The sequence below is a fragment of the Zonotrichia leucophrys genome, chromosome 9 (genome assembly GCF_028769735.1).
Source record: "Zonotrichia leucophrys gambelii isolate GWCS_2022_RI chromosome 9, RI_Zleu_2.0, whole genome shotgun sequence".
In the NCBI taxonomy this organism is placed as follows: domain Eukaryota; kingdom Metazoa; phylum Chordata; class Aves; order Passeriformes; family Passerellidae; genus Zonotrichia; species Zonotrichia leucophrys.
The window spans coordinates 17,317,913-17,335,959 of NC_088179.1; the positions used below are offsets into that span (position 1 = coordinate 17,317,913).

Genomic DNA, 18,047 nt, shown 5'->3' on the forward strand with positions numbered 1-18,047 from the left:
TTGTGCCCACAGCTCCTGTACTGTCATTAATTGCAGGGGTGGTTCTGGACTCCCAAGTGCTAGTGTGGTTCTGGCATGCTGCACCTGTGTCCTTAAAACTGAAACACCCCTTCATCAGTGTAGAAAATGGCTCGCTTAATAATTGGTGCTGGCTTGATGAAGAAGCTCTGCACTGCATCATTCATGCTTCATGCCTGTCCAAAGGTATTTTTTTTTTCCCAAGTCATTCAGGAAGGAAGGACAGGTGGTCAAAACAGCACCTCTGAAAGTGTTCCCAAAGATGCTCATCCAGGTCACAGCTTTAAAATGGCTTGTGAGCAAGAACAGAGTGAGATGACAAGGAATCCTAAGTGACACCTTCAGAACATGACCTACCCTTTGCTGTACCTTTTTTTTGAGAGCTTGAATGGAATAAAACTTGCAATATGTTTGCTAGTAAAGTGATTTTTGCTATGTTTAATCCTAAAGGATCATCAGATAGATGCAAGATGGTGGAGGTGTGGGCTGGGTTGAGCCTGAAGCTGTGTCCTACAGGGATGTGATCATTTTGCCCAGCCAATATAGGCTACAAGGACTAATCCTTGTGTCTCTGCTTGCAGCTGATGAAGACTTTGGTATGGATATGCTCACTTCTGAGAATTTGCTTGCATTGCACAACAAGGAACTGCACACTAGGAGCATTACACACCCCTGTGCTCTTTACCAGTGTAAAAAAATTGAATTAAATACTCCAGCCTCAGGTTTTTCAACTGCAGTGCAGTCCTTTTATTGCAAAAAAACCACCCAAAAAAGTACAAAAGTACACAGGTCCCTGCTGTGAGAGCCCCAGCCACCCCTGAACAAAGGGTGCTGGAGGAGTCAGATGTTCTGTGTGAGCTGCTGCATCACAAGGGCACAGAGACTCATCAGCTGCAGGAATTCATCAGCACCGTCTGCCAGGCATTTGTCCACTTCCTGCAGAGGGAACAGGGAAGGGAAAACCCTCTGAAAATGGCCATGCTCAAGGCAGCTGTGTCTTGGAGTACAGTGGAGAACAAGAGGTTTGCCAGCTGTTGTCTTACTCTACACGGATTTCTCCACATCACACCCCCTGCAGCTGGACTGGGAGCCCTGAGCTCTCAGCCCCCATCCCACCTCCTAGAGGAGGCCCCCAGTGAAAGCTCCATCCACAGAGGGGTGTGGCACTGGCCCTGCCAGCAGCAGCACTGCAGGCATCCACAGCACCTGCCTGGCTGCAGTCACTCAGGCAAAACCTCCACCACAGCTGCCTTTCCTTCTTCATCAAAAGTGGAGCAAGTTAATGAATCTTCTCTTTTTTGGAAAGGCATATTTTATTCACCAGAACAAAACCTTGCATTTTGCATCTCCTAAGTATTTTTTTAAGTGCTGACTTGTCTGACTTATTCTCATCTTAATTTTCCCTTCCATGTTATATTAAAAAACCCAAAACAATCAAACCCACAAACCTCTTGATCGAATTCACTAGAATAACATAATATGGATAAAAATTCACTTAAATAGGTTTCAACTCCTTCTTGTGAAATTTCTCAGGACAGAAGTTTACATTCTACCAAGAAATATTCAGAACAAGAAAAATCACCATGTGGTTCTTGGGAGAGACTGTGCAAACAAAAATCAATCTGTAGAGATTAATGAGTTTTGGTTTTTTTAACTCAAGTTAGACTTACTGCAAGTTTCTCAACTATGGCAGATTTCTGCTTGTCGCTGTAATCCTCACTCTCCACGATGGTGTCATGCAGCTGGTTTACAAGCTGAGCAACAGCAAACCCCTCATTGATGAGATTCTGCACAGGGAGAGAGGAAAATGGCAGTAATTCAGCAGCAGAAACACCATAAACTGAAAGATAATCTTGAAAAATTCTGTCTGAACTGAGAGACTGCACTGCATTTTAGTGTGGAACCTGTACATTGCAGAGGATTCAGAGCCCAGCAGGGACAGGCTGCACGAGCAAGGCAGGCACAGAGCAGCAGTTCTGTCCAAACGTTCTTCCAGCTTCTGACAATTCACATCTCAGAAATTTTATGAGACATTTAAAGCATTTAACAACCTCCACTGAACCTGTCCAATCCTATTCTAAAATTAGGAGAGCTTGGCATCCACAGCATCAGATGGCAGTTCCACAGCCTTCACATTTTAAAGGGCCACCTACTTAGGATTTATTTTCTTCATCTGGTCACTGCTAGTCTCAGGAATTGAGAGATCTGTAAGGCCAAAGCTTTTTTAATAAAATAAAACCCATGGCAACTAAAGACAGCTTAAAAAAAAAAATAAGTAGTGCCCAGTTACAAAAATGTCAAGTATTGAGAACAACGGTCAGTGAAGCTATTTGGGAAGAGAGAAGTTTATGAAAATAGAAACATCATTGGTGCAACCTTATTTTTCTGTTCAGCTGAACAGATCTACATCAGTTTAACCCAGGAGAAAGCCAGAATCACATTGGTAGGGAAATTTATTTGCAACTTTGACAGCTCTTCCTCAGAAGGGAAAGACTGGGAGTCCTGACTGGTACAAGACACTTCCCAAATGTGCATCCAAACTGACTGAGGCCAAATGTTCCTCAGCCACAGCCTGGCAACAAAGGATTCACAGGGCCTTGACTGAGAGAAATAGCCAGGCTAAGCACTAAGAGAACTCTACCTTTGCCAGTGCTTCCAGTTTCTCAAAGGAACCACTCTGGCAGCCCAAGAGCAGCTCATCAATTGCTTCTTTAGGGATTACCTGTAACAAGAAGTGACATTTATAATTTCAACTTTGTAAACTTGAAATTGGTGTTGATGCTTACAATAACAAAGTGTTCATGGCAGAAGGCATTTCAGGATTTTATTCCTCTACACACCCATCCACTTCTAGCAAGTATATGGGACAGACTAAATAAATTTTAAAAGTGAAAACTAGGCTGTGATATTTTTCCTTTACTGGTGATATTAAAACAAAAACCACATCATGACAATAGACTGTCAAAGTCACCTTCCTAAATCCAACTGCTTATTCAGGACACTGACTAAGAGGAGGACATTCTTCAACAGTTAGATCAGCTAATGCTTTCTGTACCATTCTACATCTAAACAACACAGCAAATAGATTTTATTTCCAGTGACAAACCAATATCATCCAAAAAATGCCCAATGGAACAAGATTAGACAATAAATCAGAAGGAAAAAAGTTGACAGATGCCATTATGTCACTCTGAGCAGAGAAGAGCTGCCCCTTTCCCCCTTCACTCATTGTCATCCCTGTCAGTTGAGTGCCTGGACAGTTTGGTTTCAAAGCTTCTTTATGAAGCTTTTGTCCTAAGGTCACTCCAGGGTCACAGAAGTTGTGAATGACCAAGAACTTCAAGTTTTTATGGAGATGTAAAGTTGGGTTCCCTTGCTTTAAATGAGCATTATTCATTCAATAATGGAAAGTCATTCTTCTCTTTCCAACCACTACAGTCAATTTCTGCCAGGTTTCAGATGTTTGGTATCTATTCAGATACTAGCTGGTTTACAGATGCACAAAACTGTGAAAATGGTTTAAAATTGTTCTGTAAACTCTGCAAAGCAGCAATTGCCTCTGGTTTCATCAAAGTCAGAACCTCCCAACCCCTACAATGAGCTATGATGGCAGCACCTTCATGGGAAGTGTGTCCATCATTAAGGCCCATCTATTTTTCAGCTCCTCAGCTCCTAATCTCACTTCTCCTTCTTCAGGGGTGTTTTGTTGCTATAGGAACACCTTCACACAAGTTTTATTAAATGCATTTTCTCTCAGGTTTCTCCTGTGCCTCTCAGTATTACCCATGTCATTCTAGAACAAACCTCTGCTGTTTCATTAAAAAGCAGGAGTCACACAGATCCTTGTCACTGTCACTGTGAACATTAAGGTGAAAATGAGCTGCTACTGAAAGTCATTTCCCCGTGGTGCTTCCAAACCAATATTGCAATGATCTCTACTTCTACACACACGTACAGAAAAGCACCAAAAACAGTTCTAATCTACTCTCCCACAAAAAAAAACCAACCCACAGTTTGCATTTATGAGCAGATTATTTCAACTTCAGTTTGAATTATAAGACTGTTTTTACAGGTTTCCATGATTTACAGAAGAAATTGCCAGAAACCTGCTATGTAATGTGTACAGAATCAGGCAGTCTTAGTGCATTATTACCATGCTGCAATACTAGTGAGTATAAAACTATTTTTTAAACAAAATTTGAGCAATGGCAGATAGAGATAGGAAAAATGCTTTTCAGAGTAATTCCAGGAGAAACTGTAAGGCACAGCTTACCCCAGCAATTTCAGTGATTATCTTCTCTGTGATCTCCTTCCCACCCATTAGGCGAGTGGCACTTTGAAGAAAAGTAATTGCTTTTCTCAAGTCCCCTTCTGACACTTTAACCAGGTATGACACTGCCTGAAAAATGATGTCAGAAAATGCTAAGTGTTCACTGTTAATTAAAATCTAATACACTTTTTTCAGCAGTTACTTTAAAACACCAAGTAGTGCAGAAAGCAGATTGTCTGAGCCAAGCACAATACACAAGTTACAAAACAACCTCTCCACTAACACAAATGTGTGCTGGCAGTTTGAGAAAGAAGCACAGTTCTCTGCCAGTACACTCAGCAGAGAAAAAAAAGCCCTACAGTTTGTCTTCAGTTTTCTCTGGTGGATATTTCTTTGGTTTTAGGACGACTTTAAATTCATCTCATCTATGGATAGAGAATAAATGAGTTTATATATTTTATTTCATACAATTGAGCAGCCTGGAAAAGTATGCTGACTTGGCCTCTTCTGCTGCCATGCAATTATGCACTGGATTAAGCAGTAAAATTACATGGCAACCACAAAGTTACCTCATTACTGATTTTCACATTTTCCTTCTCAGAAACATCCAACAGCCTCTGCTGCTGGATGCTGTCAGACAAAGGCTTGAAGCGGAATTTGGAGCATCGAGACGTTAAAGGTTCAATTATTCTGAAAGAAAGGAAGGACAGGGGTAAAGAATGTGTGGGTCAAGTTCTCACAGACAAAGCCAACAAAGGCAGAAAAGGTTTAAAATACCTTAAGGTTTAAATAAAACTGCAACATTGTAAAAATTAAGTGGAATCTGAGTGTTGTTTCAGGCTTGCATGCATATAGTGACATCTCTATTAACTGAAAAGTATGAAATTAGATATCAACTTTTAAGCAGGGAAAAAATAAAAAAGAGACTACAGACCAGACAGCAAATCCAAATAAGCACCAATTCCAGGTGTACCTGCTGATGTAGTTACAGATAAGACAGAAACGTGTTGTTTTGGATTCTTTTTCCATTGTGCGTCTTAAGGCTGCCTGGGCTGCTGAAGTCATGGAGTCTGCTTCATCCAGGATCACAATTTTAAAAGGAGGACACATTTTACCACTGAAAATTAGAAATCTGTTATTCAGCAAACAGGAAATGTACAGACAAAGGAAAAAAAAATTAAAAACATACACAGAAAAATCCCTGCAAATAGCAAGTAATATTTTACTTAAGCATGTATCCTTGAAAAATAGAACAGATTCAGAGGTTCAATCTTTTTAAAAGATTTCATTGATTTTTAGATTAAAGACTAATATTTTAAATAAAGGCAGGGACTGAGTTACCATAAAAAGACCAACACTTGCATACTGCAAAAGTCCTCTAAAATACATACTCTTACTGTAAGATGCTTCTTTTGACACCTTATGGATCTCTTTTTACAGGCTCCCTGATTCCCTGAACTCCCAAGAACACTCCACAGACTGATTCCAGCACACAGTACTGCACTGGAATCAGTCAGGCTCTCTTGGCATGCAGTTTGTTCCTGCTGCTTTCCACAGTCCATACACATGGCTTGACCTGCACTGAGCTTCCCATCACCTAACAGCAGAATCCTTTCAGAAACCAACACCCATGTTGTAGAAATTCCTGCAGATTAGAAGGACAAGGGAAGTAACTTCTGACACAATTTACCCAAAGAATTTTTTCTATGGTAGTCAGACAACATCAGCAAAGGCAACAACATGTGCCCAAACCCAGAAGTCTTGACCTTGTGGAGTTTTTGCTGTCTGCCTCCAATGATAACAGCAACAGTAAAAATCCTCCTGGGTATTCCAACCCCCAATGTGAAATTCCATGAAGTAAAAGCTCAGCCAAAGCACTGTGTTTTGCCAACTTCTGGGCACTGCTGAGCCATCATTTATAATAGAAACAAAAACAACCACATGCTTTGTCCTGAGCAGGAGGGGTTTGATGCAGCACTCACTCTGAACGGCTTCCAGAGGCCGTCAGCTGAGCAAAAGCCTTCACTTTCTCGCGGATCACTTGTATCCCACGCTCATCAGAAGCATTCAGCTCAAGGACTCTCTGCCGGAATAAATCAGCCCTGCAAAATTTTTATTGCAACATGTTAGCAGCTAACCCCTGTAATGATATGTTATAAAATATAACAACAACCCTTCTGGCTGTTTTGAATGGCAGGGATTATTTTTATCAGCATTACTAAATAACATTGTTAAAAGACACTCCAGTTGAGATCATAAAATGTTAAGTATGAATTTCCATTAGATATTTTTAGAATCTCCTCCCGGGTTACAGAAAACAATGAAGTATAAAATTATATCAGTTAACCAGGAAGAAAAAAAAAAAGGCAGGAAGTTGGGCTCATATGTTCAGAGCACTATGTTACATGCCTTTTTACTCACAGCCCCTGAGCAATGTGAAATTACAAGTAAAATGCCACAATGCAGTCACGAGCAGTACTACCAGAATGAAATATCCAGAAAGTATAAGACATGCAGTATTCACCTGCAGTACTATACTTCATTTAAAAAAACAAAGCAACAATTAATACACTGGATTTTAAATCCTGAGAATTAAAATGGATCCACAATATGGAGTTGTCTTCCTCCTACTGAAGTAGAAGTGGCTCTCTTCAAAAAACAGTGAGTCAAAGATTAAAAATGACAAATGGGATGGGGGAGGTATTAAATTCAGCATTACATTTGATCATAACATCAAACCAGCTTTTCATCCATCTTTTGCTTACAGATCACTGAATTTACTACTCAAAAACTCCCAAGTGCTACAAGTGAATTAATTAATGTATACATGCTGAATTTTAGTCTGAGTCCCAATACTACTTTCCAGACACAATTCAATGGTGCATAACAGAGAGATTAAAAGTCAGACATTTTATGAAGCACTTTGAGATCTATGTGCAGCTATATTTACTATATTTACAATTTACTAAATAAGCCATAAAAATTGGAATTCCTTTACAAAGTTCAGTAAATCATATGCAAACCACATTCTTTCCATAGTCTTTGTTAGGGGGTTACATGGCTGCCAATCTGAAGTCCATACTGGCAGCAGGAATTGGTGACTTGTGACAGGACAAATGAGAAAGAAATCTTATGTTAGAGCTGAATTAGAATACAAAGATATTCCTGAAAAAGTGCTGGGAACTACCTAAGAGCAGGCTATGACCAGAGGCACTTCACCACAGGATTAGGAGACATGTGAGAGTTGATTACACTGAAGCAACTTGATTCCAGCTTACCCAAACAGTTCTCTAGCAGCTGCTAAAATAGTGGAAGTCTTTCCAGTTCCAGGTGGGCCATAGAACAACAGATTGGGAAGCTGAAACAGCAAGGCATCATTTGTAAGAAAAGGGAAAAGGAAATTAAAAAAATATCCACTAACAGGAAAACCTGCTGACAATCTGAGCACCTAACAGAACAACAACTGTCTCTTCCTCACAGTAAATAATGGCAAGTCTTTCTCTTTTGGTCTCTAAAGGAGGACAACCAGTTGCTGTTTATAGTGCAGTATGAACAAGTGTTAATTGTGGCACCATCCCATGTTCTATTCAAACTGATATTCCAATCTATATTTATTTTTATATATACACTCCAGGGCATGTCTGAGATCACTAAACCTACAGAGCCTACTGTTCTGACTGCAGTGACAGCCAAATTTATCCAAGAATGGCCCTAAAACAGCCTGGGCAATAGCAGCAGTGCAGATGAAACCATCCTTTGCTTTCTCGGCTGCCCGGCCAGGCCGAGGGCTCTGTGCTGCCACCGAGAGCACTGCAGGGAGCAGGGGCAGCGCTGACACAGCCACGGGGCCACCAGGGGACAGCGCCACCCACTCCCGGCCCGGCAAACTCCTGCGCACATCCCAGCCGCTGGCAAAGGAGACCGCGGGCATTTCTTAAAGAAATGAGGTCAATTGATCTTTGAAATAATTTAATTAATGACCTCAGCATGAAAAACACAAGTGCGTTAAGGAGATATGCTGACACAGGGAGATCAGAGCAGCACAGCAAAGACTGCAGCAATAATTTTAGGATGACATTTAGCAGCACAAAGCAAAAATATCTCTCAATTTGAGAACATAGCAAAGTACCTGCAAAATATCTGAAATTCATTAGGTGGAATGAAACTGATAATAGGCTGATTTTATTTTGTCTGTCAGAGGAGCAGTATAAGCCTGTGTAACATGGTGGTCTGAATTGTGCACTTTCAATGCAGATGTAAATTATTAATACTAACAGGTAATGAGCTGCACACAGTTCAAGTCATCCTTAGACAAGGATAATGAATCCAAACTGGGAAAAGTGATTAAAGGAGTGAAAAGCCTATCTTATGAGAAGTGACTTTTTGAAGAGTTTGATTTGGTTAGCTCAGCAAAACAAAAGCTGAGAGGGAATATGACTGATCTCCATAAATACACAAAGAACAAAGCTGGCATAAACAAAATTTGTACAAGCCATGACTGAATTTTGGCTGAAATCAAGAAACTTTCCAGCTGACATAGGAGTGATAGTTTTCTATATTACTATTTCAAGCAATCACTTTTATAAATTATCACTCTAAAACTGCTGTCTTTCACAATAGGGGATGTTCTACCTCTACATTCTTAAAACAAGGATCCAGAAGTTCCCTCCAACCCAACCTCTCAGTCTGACTTGCTTTCTAGCCCCTAATAAGCATTCTATTTTTAAAGAGTCAACTAAAATTAGATTAGAGAATTCTATGCTGAATATAGCATGTAATGCAGACAGAATGGGAACAGCAAAACCAAAACCATTCAAAGAGCAGAGAAGAATGCAGGAGTACACAACCCATAATCAGAAAATGAAATAGAGAAAATCAGTTTAGTAACAAACATCCTGTTTTAACAACTAAGACAAGACAGTGCACAGACTCAACTGTGTATGTATCTTCTATCTCTACCTACAAGCAGAGATAGAAGAATTTCAATTTTCAATCAATTTCTAGTAAATAAATGAATTTCAAGTTTTACCTGCTCTTTCTGCCAATCAATTGTTGCTTGTTTCTCTAATTGCTAATAAGCAAACAGCATCCCCTACTAACAAACACCTTTTTAAGTTTAGCATTATCCCCCTCTTCTGTGACAGCCAGAGAGATGGAGAGTGTACTGAATGGCAGCTGAAGATTCACCAATCTCTGTGCTAGGCTGGCACATTGCAAGGGTAGATGTTTGTGAGGGCATTCATAATTTCATGTCTCTGTGCTAATTCACACACTACTGTCCTCAAAAAAAGCATCAGCAGGTAAAAGGTTTTAATTAGAATGCTCCCTAATTCCATTACACCACAACTTTACCAGTGTTTCTGTTTCAACCTCATTTATGCTGGTTTCTCACTGAAGTATTTACACCACTTTTCACCAAGCACAACCTAATCCTTTATGTAACTGTGGCAGTATTTTTAAATAAACTGCAACCTGATCTGGTTATCCATTTTTCCACGCTTGCCAGGAGTAAGCAGGATACCTGCAGGCATCACTCTGCTCTTGGAAAGCTACCTCATATAGTGCAAATCTCAGCTGCTTTTCCAGAAGTTTCAGTACAAGTGAAGATGGAAATTGCAATGATAATCCTACACTCTCTTTTTAGTTATTAAGGTATCATGAAGCAAATGAAAACTAAAGAATACCATGAACGTTTTCAGTTTCTTTGCCAAATAACAACAACAAATCTACACTCCTGGCAGACAGAAATCCATTTCTCCAGTTCAAAGCCCCTTGGACTCTGCTGTCCCCAGTTTATAAGACGATGATGTGTGCTCTGACAGATGGAGATGTGAGTTACAAGTCCTGTATTAGTTAATGGGAGTTACAAGTGCTGCTCCATTTAGCAGCTCCCAAATCAAGGCCCACACACACAGGCCAACTGACAGAGGACTGAGTCTCCATTTCCAGCACTGTGCTTTAAATAAAGCACATTACTCACACCTACAGCATTGTCACAGCTGTTTCTTTGATCTCACCAGATCACCAAACTCAGTAAGAACCTCTGCAGTAATGTGGATTTACTGAAGTATGAGCCACCTCAGAGTTCAATTACACTTTTGCCTGTTTGACAGAATGAGTCCTTTCAAGAAACTAATAAAAATGTCTACATAAAAAACAAACAAACAAACATTTTAAAGTACTTGCATGATTTTGTTCTCAAATGCCTTGCTGAGTTTGGGTAGCTATGGCAAAATACAGAGCCCCTAACTATAAGGAGGAATTATAATTTGCCTTTTCAGCTCAGGAGGCCAAAAGTCAACACAAGTGCACCAGGCTCAGAATCCAAGAAACACTGCTGGATCCACAAGCTGCAGGGTTTTAAATAACTGTTGCTGAAAATAGAACTTCCCAACCCATCACCTAAGCAATGTTACACAACTGATATGTCCAGACAGAATAGGTGGCAGCAGCTCATTTCTCCTTTGCTGTTAACAGTTCCTTCCTAATTACCTCAACTCTATAAATACTGCAATCCAGCAGCAGGGCTGCTGAAACACAGATTTCTGGGGTACAACATTACCTGACAAGGCCACATCTAAAGAGCATTATCAAAGCAAACTGAACATGGAGAAAGGAGCTAAAGAAAGAAGCACAAATCTTTTACAGTTGTGTGGTACCTGTTTGATTTTGGCTTCATATGCTCAAACAAATAAGGTGTGTCTGTTTGCAAGTTTTGATTAAATTATTATTTTCAGAAATAAACAGACTCATATCACCCAGAGCAAACCAAAACTGCAGCCCATGAAAACAGACAGCTTTTGAGACACAAGTGGGATTGTCCTGGGTGAGGAGGAAAAAAAGTCTCAGTATGTACAGAAGAAGAAATTGCTCAGTTTTGGAAAAAAGCAGAGCCATCTCTTGGCTGTGTACTTTATTTCTTCCTTCAGCCCCTTCACCTCCACATCAGCTGTTCTAGAAGAAATAACCATCAAACATACCAAATATTTACTACATTTTTACCCAAAGGGAAGTGCAAGAGTAAACAATTGCAACTACAAAAGCTCTGCTCATCTACTCTCTTAGGACACACAAACTTTAACCCAAAAAGTTTGGGAATCACTATCCAAGCAGTAGATCTGGCACTTATAAATTAAATTTCTCTCATCAACCAAAATTTTTAGAGTTCAGCAGTTTCGCAGAAGCATTGACAGATCACTAAAAATGTTGAGGAGTCAATTCAGACTTGTCTATGAAAGAAAAGCTTTCTCCTCTTGTCTTAAACATGAATGTCACAAGTACTGGTGGAGTAGCAGTGTGGAGACAACAAAAGCTTTTCCAGGTTTGAAACTAATAACAAGAAGTTTACTATTTGAGCTTTTCTAGAAAAATTCCAAACTGCATCATGGAACTTACAATTCTACAGTGTTCAGAGGACTGGGAATATAAGAAGCTTTACACATATATCACAACAGGATACCACAAGAAAGTCACTTAGCCTGTTCATGAAGTGCTACTGTAAAAATGACCATTGCTGAGTGGGAAAAGAGAAATTTTTGTTACCAGTGACACAAATGTCTGTTTAAAAATGCTGATTAGGTAGATGTTGTCATTGCACTTACATCAGCACCTTCCAGGGACTTCTTCAGCACAGCTACAACTTCATCCTGGAATGCAACTTCATCCACATTTTTGGGACGACTAAATAAAAGGACATTAAATAAAATATATTAGCTAGCAAAGTTTTATAGGAAAGCTGAAATTGAGAAAAAACAACATTTCCCCTTCTGACTACATCCATTACTGAAGAATTACAGTGAATTTTGCAGTTGAAATCAAAATCACAACAGGAAGTCTAATGCCTCTGGTCTCTATGAGTGAAGCGATCTAATTCACCAGGGAGCTGTTTGTCTTTTTCTGTTGTAAACACCTGTCTGAGATGTTTTTAAAAGCAGAACTGCAATATTTTACCACTTTGTGATAAAGACTTCTCAAAAATCCAAAGCATTAAATGCATTCATGCACCAAAACACAGCGATGAAGCAGCACAGCTTGACATGGCCAAGATTTCCCATTCAGTAGAGCCACAAAGGGCACTTACAGCACCTCCCAGCCCTGGAGCTCCCCCAGAACACGGAAAGTGAAGCTGCTCTCCCTGGTGGGGACACCCACACCTGCGACCCCATTTTGCTATGCACCAACTACCTCTCCACACCCTCCAGAGCAAACCTCCCCCCTCACGGCCAGGCCCGCACTGCCCCAGAGCATCCCTTACTATTTCTCCACCCAGGGGATGGGTTTGGTCCTCTTGCCCTCCCCGCTGCTCCCGGCCGCGTTCTTTTCTTTGGCAGCGACGGGCTTGGTGCTGATAGAGGCCGGGCCCTTGAGGAAGGCCTGCATGGCCGTACCGGACCGTGCCGGGCTGTACCGGGCTGTGCCAGGCCCCTCACGGTCCCGTCAGCCACAGACCCCTCAGACCTCAGAGACCCCTCAGGCCCCGCCGCCCTTCCCGCCAACTCGCCCGCTCAAGGGGGCGGAGCCGCTTCCGGCCGCCGAGAGCCAATCACAGAGCGCGGCGGCGGCGCCGGACGGAGGGCGGGCATGACGTCATGCTGCGCGCGCTCCTGTACCTGAGGGGCGGGGGGTGAGGGGGGCGGCGCGCGCGCCGGGCGAGGGGCGGGCGGTGCCTCACGAACGCGCCGCCCCACAATTGCTGAGTGCTTCCCCACAAATGTCCTTGTCCACAAAGGCCCCCAAGCGTGAAATGAACAAAAAGACCCCTCTAGAGAACAAGCGCTGCACAAGAGCAAGGGAGGAGGGACCTCTCTGTGCAGTGGGGCCTGCTGGGTTCCTGAGACAGGGCCTACTCCCTTCCCCTGACGGCTGAGGTGCCTTTGGGGGCTCTGGAAGCGCCCCCGAGTGAAGTGAAATGAAACCCAGGAGGGCCCGAGGCCGGCCGGGGCCTGGCCTGGGACAGACATTTCCCTCATGGGCGGCGGTGCTCAAACCCGCTCCGGCCCTCGGTGCTGCCGTGCAAACAGCTCCCCCAGGTGTGCAGGCTCAGGGGTATTGGTGAGGGAATGAAGCGAAAGTCAATCCTTTGTGTTTTCCCATTATTTCTAATGACATCCATCACAGCTAAGCCAGGGAAAAAGTAAATTCAGGACTGTGATTGATGTGACAGATCCCTTTAAATGACGAGAAAACATCCTGGTAGATGTGGCAGTCGTGATGAACGCCCACATTTCCATGTGCTGGGTGGCTGTAGCTTATCCTTCCAATTACACACCAGCTTTGTGGGTAGAAAAATGGAAGTATTTCTGCTACCAGCAGAATTGTATTGTGTGGCTGCAGATGTTCTGCTTTACTGTTTTCCCTTGGCTACTTCTGGGCACGAGACACAGCCAGAGTGGCCTGGGAAGCTGCAGTAGTAATCCCCCAGAATAGACCCCGTGGAAGTGAAAAGAGACTGGAAATGGTCTCTATGGCAACAGAAGAACAGCCTTTGGAAAAAAAGATGTAGGAAAAAATGTAGGCTGAAAATACATAAATCTGTCAGTGAGTCAAACCTGTAATTCGTGTCTGGGCAATTTTAAATAAGTTGTTTCCTTTCATCTGGCATTCTTCTGTTGAAGAATGAAATCCAGATTGTAGTCTTAGCAAGAAATGCCCACACATATAATTACTGAAGTTGTTTTGTTCTAGATGAAAATGCAATGATTTTTTTTTCCTACTGTGATTATATTTGGTACTTCCAAGCCATGGTAACAAATGATTTCTGAAATCAGTTTCTTTCTGCAACTGTATAAAGCTTTGCTATCTTTTTGAAGCTTTGTTCTATTTGTTGGTCTCTATTCAATCCAGTGTCCTTAATGGGGCCGCCTCAAATGTACCTTGCATTTCTCATTTTGCCAGCTCTGGATGAGCCTGAGAGTCAATGCAGCAGAGGAATTTACCTTCTGCTACATTAACTGAACTTCATAACACAACTTCTAGTTTCATTGCCTTAAGAAAAGTTTAAAATTCCAGAAAGGAATAATGAAGCCCAAGCTTCTCTCTCTTTCTCCCTGATTTTTTCTCTCTCTCCCTCATGTATGTAAGGACTGAAAATTATGCTTACTCCATTCTGTTGAATTGCATTCACTCACCATCTTAAGGACCAACAGATCCAGCTCTGTTACCATGTCCTCTCATTTGCTTCTGTCTGGCATTTCCCATGGAAAGATTGTTTTTTACACCAGCCTAGTCAGTGCTCCTAAATGGAGACCCTTCCCAGTTGCTGTGGTTTAACCTCAGCCAGTGACTAAATCCATGCAGTCCTCACATACTTTTCCTGTCCCTCTGATGGGATGGGGAGGACAATCAGAAAAAAAAGTAAAACTTGTGGGTTGATATAAGACTTATTTAATAATTGAAACAAAGTAAAATATAATAATGAAGATAACAAGAAGAATAGCAATAATAATTGTAATGTAAAGGAGAGAGTGAGAAATAAAACCGCAGATAAGTGATTCACACAAAGCTGAGCAGTGCCCACCCCATCCCTGAGCAGTGATCAGCTCCCCCTGTTTATACACTGGGCAAGACATGGAATGTCCCTTTGGCCAGTTCAGGCCAGCTGTCCCAGCCATGCTCCCTGCCAGATTTATGTGCCCTTGCTCACTAGCAGAACATGGGACACTGTGAAGTCCTTGACTTTGGGTGAGCACCACTTGGCTACAACCAAAGCATCAGTTTCACATCAGCATTATTCTCACACTGAATCCAAAACACAGCATTGTAGCAGCTTCTAAGAAGAAAACAAATCTATCCCAGCTGAAACCAGGGCACCAGTGTTATGTGAGCCATTTGCAGATGTACAGCCACAGAATGAGGGGGCAAGAGCTCATCTGACAGAAAGCCAATGTGTCAGGGGCTAGTGACAGCAGCAGGGCAGGAGAATTGATTAGAGGGAGGACATTTGTCTTTATAAGTTACTCTGCCTGCTGCCCTGGAGACCTCCCCATGCCTCCATCAATCTAGACCTGCAGTCAGTTGACATGAAAGCTTCCTAGGAGATCAGCTTAGGGATTTTTATGATGCTGAAAGTGGACAAGTGCCTTTCTTAAAATAAACTGTATGGAGTTCATAAAAGTAACCTGGGCCTAAAAATTACAGAATCACTTCTGTTCAACAGCTTTGTCTAAAATCCAGGCTTTGTTTTAAAAGAAGAAAGAGTTGAAAGAAATGAATGCAATAAAAATAGGCATATGGATTTCTGTAAAAAATTTAACAGCAAACATTTATCTCCTAACTCTTAGCATTGGAAGACATCCACCACAATTGTGTAAGCAACACAGAGCAGACTGGCACTGGAGGTTTTCACTGTCCAAGCTGCAGAAACAAGAGAAGGTTCAAAGCAACATGGCAAGAATGTTGAAGGTATCAATAAGCTTCTTTTTTTCCACTTAGATATAACTAGGACAGCATTTGTCTCAGCTCAGCTCAGGTAACTGTGGGATATAATCACTGCATAAAAAGTCTTGGCTAAGGTGGATACTACAAATAGGAAAGTATCCATTCCTTCTCAAGATGCAGGAATCAGAGGCCTGAAACTGAACCATCAAGCTTCAGAATTAAAACCAAAAGAAGTTGCTTTTTTCACACAATGCATATTTAAATTGCAAGTCTTGTTACTATCAAGCTTTATGGCCATCAAAATTATAAGTAGATTTAAAAATATCTAGACAGATTCCTGAAGAAATGAAGCATTAAATATTATCAGTCATATGCAGACTTCAGTTCAGGAAGTCCCTGAACCAGAGATCACTGCAATCTGACAGGGAAATACTGGAGAGGGATAATCTCTTTAGGTGGCCTGTTTCATGCACTCTTTCCTGAGGGTATATTGATGGTCCTGCTCACAGATGGGCCACTGCCCCAGCCTGTGTCAGGACAGTTGTTCTGGAGCACAGAAAGTGAATGATTGATGTAAATGATGTTGACAAAAAGGTTTATGACAGGGAAGGAAGACAGGGAGAGGAGCAGAGAATTTTGCTAAAACTAGTGTTGTGTCCTCAGTGGCCTCTTTTTGTTCAGAATAGATTTTACAAGGAGATGTGCTCCTTTTCAAGTAGCTGAAACAGCATCTGAGGCAAAGCAGGTCAGGCTTTGCAGAGCTTAGGTGAGAGACTAAGTGTGAGGGTAGAGCCTCAGGCGTTGCCAGGGGAGCTGTGTGTGGAGAAAAGCGTTGCTGCCAGTTTTGGCAGAGAAGCCAAGATTTGTCACAGGAGCTGACCAAGAGCCCAGCACAAAGCCCAGAACAGCAGAGAAGCCCCAGCACTGTGACTCTCTTAAAAGCCAAGCAAAAACACTGTTGGCTGAAGTGTTCAAAATAGAATAAAAGTAAGAAAACTTAAAATATGGAGTGCTATTTTCCTTTACTATGTGACTGATGTTCCAGAAAGGAAGCAGCACTCTGGGTGCCTTCTTTTTGTGTGAATCAAAGAAGTTTCTGACTCACTTAACAGTTTCTTCTGCTAACGGAAATGTGCTGCGGTTCTGAGGTACTGCCATAGCCTGTCAGAAGTGGTGACAGTGTAATTACCTTTCCCAATTGTGCCAAAAGTTCTAGCTCTTCCCAGCAAGTAACAGAGCCACAGCCTTTGATACAGGGATCTGCCAGTCTAGAGACAAAGAGGGAAGGGGTATGGTATCAAAGTAGTAGCAAAGTCTTCAAAGGAAGAAACTTGGTAAAGGGATTCTAAACTTCTCTGTTATTTCATCAGCCTGCCTATTTTTTCTGCTATGGAAAAGTCTTCAGATTCACCCTGTATAAGAGAAGGTTGTCATCTTGTTCTGGAAGGAGATTTTCATGAGAAACTAAAAGATGGCTGAGTTTGTAAAGGTTACATAGGACTGGGAAAATGGAAATAATCAAGACAGTGAAGAAGAAAGCCTGGTTTTATGGATCTCATTTCAATTCTCAGTAGCTCTTCAGGCTCATTTGGCCAAGTGTTTTCTAATGACAGAAGGAAGATATATAGCTATATAAGATGAAAAAGGAGAAAATGTCCTTTTTTCCCCCCCTTTGAAAGTTTCCCCTTATACTGGTCAGGCCATAGAGTCTTATAAACACTTTTTGTTAGCAGTGTGCAATTTACTGCTTACTAAAACTGCTTACAATGCTTTGGCCTCAGATGTTTGATTCAGGATCTAATAAAGAGCTGGTGATTTGTCAGGCTGTCACTCTATGGAAAAATCAAATTGTTTTGCCTGTTGGCCATCATCTTAGCAGTGGAACCATGGCATTTTCACAGCTCCTGATTCTGTTTTCAGTGAAATCCCTGCCTGGAATGTAAATCATCATCCTCTGCACCTCTACCATATATTTATCACCAAGAGCTTTTATCCTTCAGAGGGGAAGTCAGTATTTGTTGTAAAAGTACTGGCTCAGTTTCACTAAAAAAAAATTCCCAGCACTTGAAATTGTTACTGTCCCATCAATAGTCTAAGTCACTTCAGCAACTTTCAACCATTCCTCAAGTGACAGATACAGGGCTTACATTTCTCTGTGTCTCCAAGAGATCCCTGTAGCCTAGGCTTTTATTTTTTTCGCTTTCTCAACTTGGGTTTGTGGATCACCTGTGCTTTTGCAATATTTTTGACTTCCATCCAATGGCTTTTCCATTTGGGAATTTGTAATGGCAATGTACACAATGAACAGTAACCTTTTTCTGATGCTGGCACCACTGAATCTTAGCAGTGTAAAGAAATCATCCTGTAACTGCTAAAACTGATG

At 41.6% G+C, this 18,047-nt stretch overlaps 1 protein-coding gene across 1 annotated transcript; it reads right to left on the reverse strand.

Annotated features, from left to right (window-relative positions):
• Window positions 1–736: 736 nt before the first annotated feature.
• Window positions 737–12,827, reverse strand: RFC4 (replication factor C subunit 4). Its single transcript, XM_064720979.1, has 10 exons — window positions 12,543–12,827; window positions 11,890–11,968; window positions 7,567–7,646; window positions 6,271–6,390; window positions 5,262–5,405; window positions 4,858–4,978; window positions 4,292–4,417; window positions 2,660–2,740; window positions 1,689–1,805; window positions 737–954 (listed from the first exon to the last, which is right to left on the reverse strand). The coding sequence occupies exons 1-10, from the start codon at window positions 12,665–12,667 to the stop codon at window positions 859–861; spliced, it is 1,089 nt and encodes a 362-aa protein (XP_064577049.1). The 5' UTR covers window positions 12,668–12,827; the 3' UTR covers window positions 737–858.
• Between the last annotated feature and the right edge of the window lie 5,220 nt (window positions 12,828–18,047).